General features: G+C 38.8%; 1 protein-coding gene across 2 annotated transcripts; it reads left to right on the top strand.

The window, feature by feature from the left end:
* Position 1: 1 nt before the first annotated feature.
* LOC105557955 (probable glutamate--tRNA ligase, mitochondrial) lies at positions 2 to 1,065 on the top strand. Of its 2 annotated transcripts, none has more exons than XM_012005430.1 (4): positions 2 to 63; positions 190 to 385; positions 459 to 673; positions 759 to 1,065. In XM_012005430.1, the coding sequence occupies exons 1-3, from the start codon at positions 23 to 25 to the stop codon at positions 636 to 638; spliced, it is 417 nt and encodes a 138-aa protein (XP_011860820.1). In that variant the 5' UTR covers positions 2 to 22; the 3' UTR covers positions 639 to 673; positions 759 to 1,065. The 2 variants fall into 2 exon arrangements, with proteins under 2 accessions (XP_011860820.1, XP_011860898.1); XM_012005508.1 differs by having other exon boundaries at positions 739 to 1,065.
* Positions 1,066 to 1,071: the final 6 nt, after the last annotated feature.

Below are 1,071 nucleotides of genomic sequence, written 5' to 3'. Positions count from 1 at the left end.
GGGGCAATAAAGAGACTCCAGGATGATTTGCTATGGGCAGTCGTCAAGGCTCGAATTGTACAAGTAAACTTGCCATCTCGTAATCATTCCAATCTTATGTACATAGGACGATAAGAGAGTGTGTATCGTCGCAAGGCAGCTCCTGCTATAATAATTTCAATGCCAAGTTGCCTTACTCGTTATTTCTAGAGAGCAGGCGCTTAAACTCTTGGACAATCAATCCGCTTATTACTGCTTTTGTACGGAGAAAAGACTGGAATTGTTGAGGAGAGAGGCTATAAAGTGTGGACAAGTACCTAAATATGACAATAGGTGTCGACATTTTACCAAGGATCAAGTAAAGGAAATGCTCTGGAAAAATATCACTTATTGTATTAGATTTAAGGTATTTAAGGTCTCTTCTAAACTTATAAATGTTGCATATCTCGCAATATAATTGTTGCATATCTCGCAATCAGTTGGTGTCCACACCGGCGGCCTTTCACGACATAGTTTACGGCGACGTGTTGCATGATCTTACCAAGTCCGAGGGAGATCCAGTTATCATAAAATCAGATGGCTATCCCACTTACCATTTTGCAAATGTAGTCGATGACCATTTTATGGAAATATCTCATGTCTTACGGGACGTTGAATGACAAGTTTCTACACCTAAGCATATTATGCTTTACAAGTAAGCTATTTTACTTGAGAGAGAGAGAGAGAGAGGACAATTAAATTCTTACAAAATTTGACTAGAAATCTTGTCTATCGTGCAGAGCGCTTGGCTGGAATCCTCCCATATATGGACACTTACCTTTTAATATTAAACGCGGATGGATCCAAGTTGTCCAAGAGACAGGGTGACATCAAAATCGAGTCATTTAGGAAACAGGGTATTTTTCCACTAGCGTTATTGAATTACGTGATAGGGGCTGGTGGTGGTTTCCACAAAGAACGAGAAAACCAACATCTTTACAGTTATCAAGCATTAATTAAACAAATCTTCATAAACAGGTAATTACGACCTGGTACTTTTGTACGTCGAGTTTTCTTCACGCGGTCCGAGAATATATATAGATATATATATAT

The sequence above is a fragment of the Vollenhovia emeryi genome, unplaced genomic scaffold (genome assembly GCF_000949405.1).
Source record: "Vollenhovia emeryi isolate VEMERY1.0 unplaced genomic scaffold, V.emery_V1.0 DF951663.1, whole genome shotgun sequence".
Classification (NCBI taxonomy): domain Eukaryota; kingdom Metazoa; phylum Arthropoda; class Insecta; order Hymenoptera; family Formicidae; genus Vollenhovia; species Vollenhovia emeryi.
The sequence above is the reverse complement of the archived record's forward strand: the minus strand, read 5'-3'. Positions and strand labels throughout refer to the sequence as shown.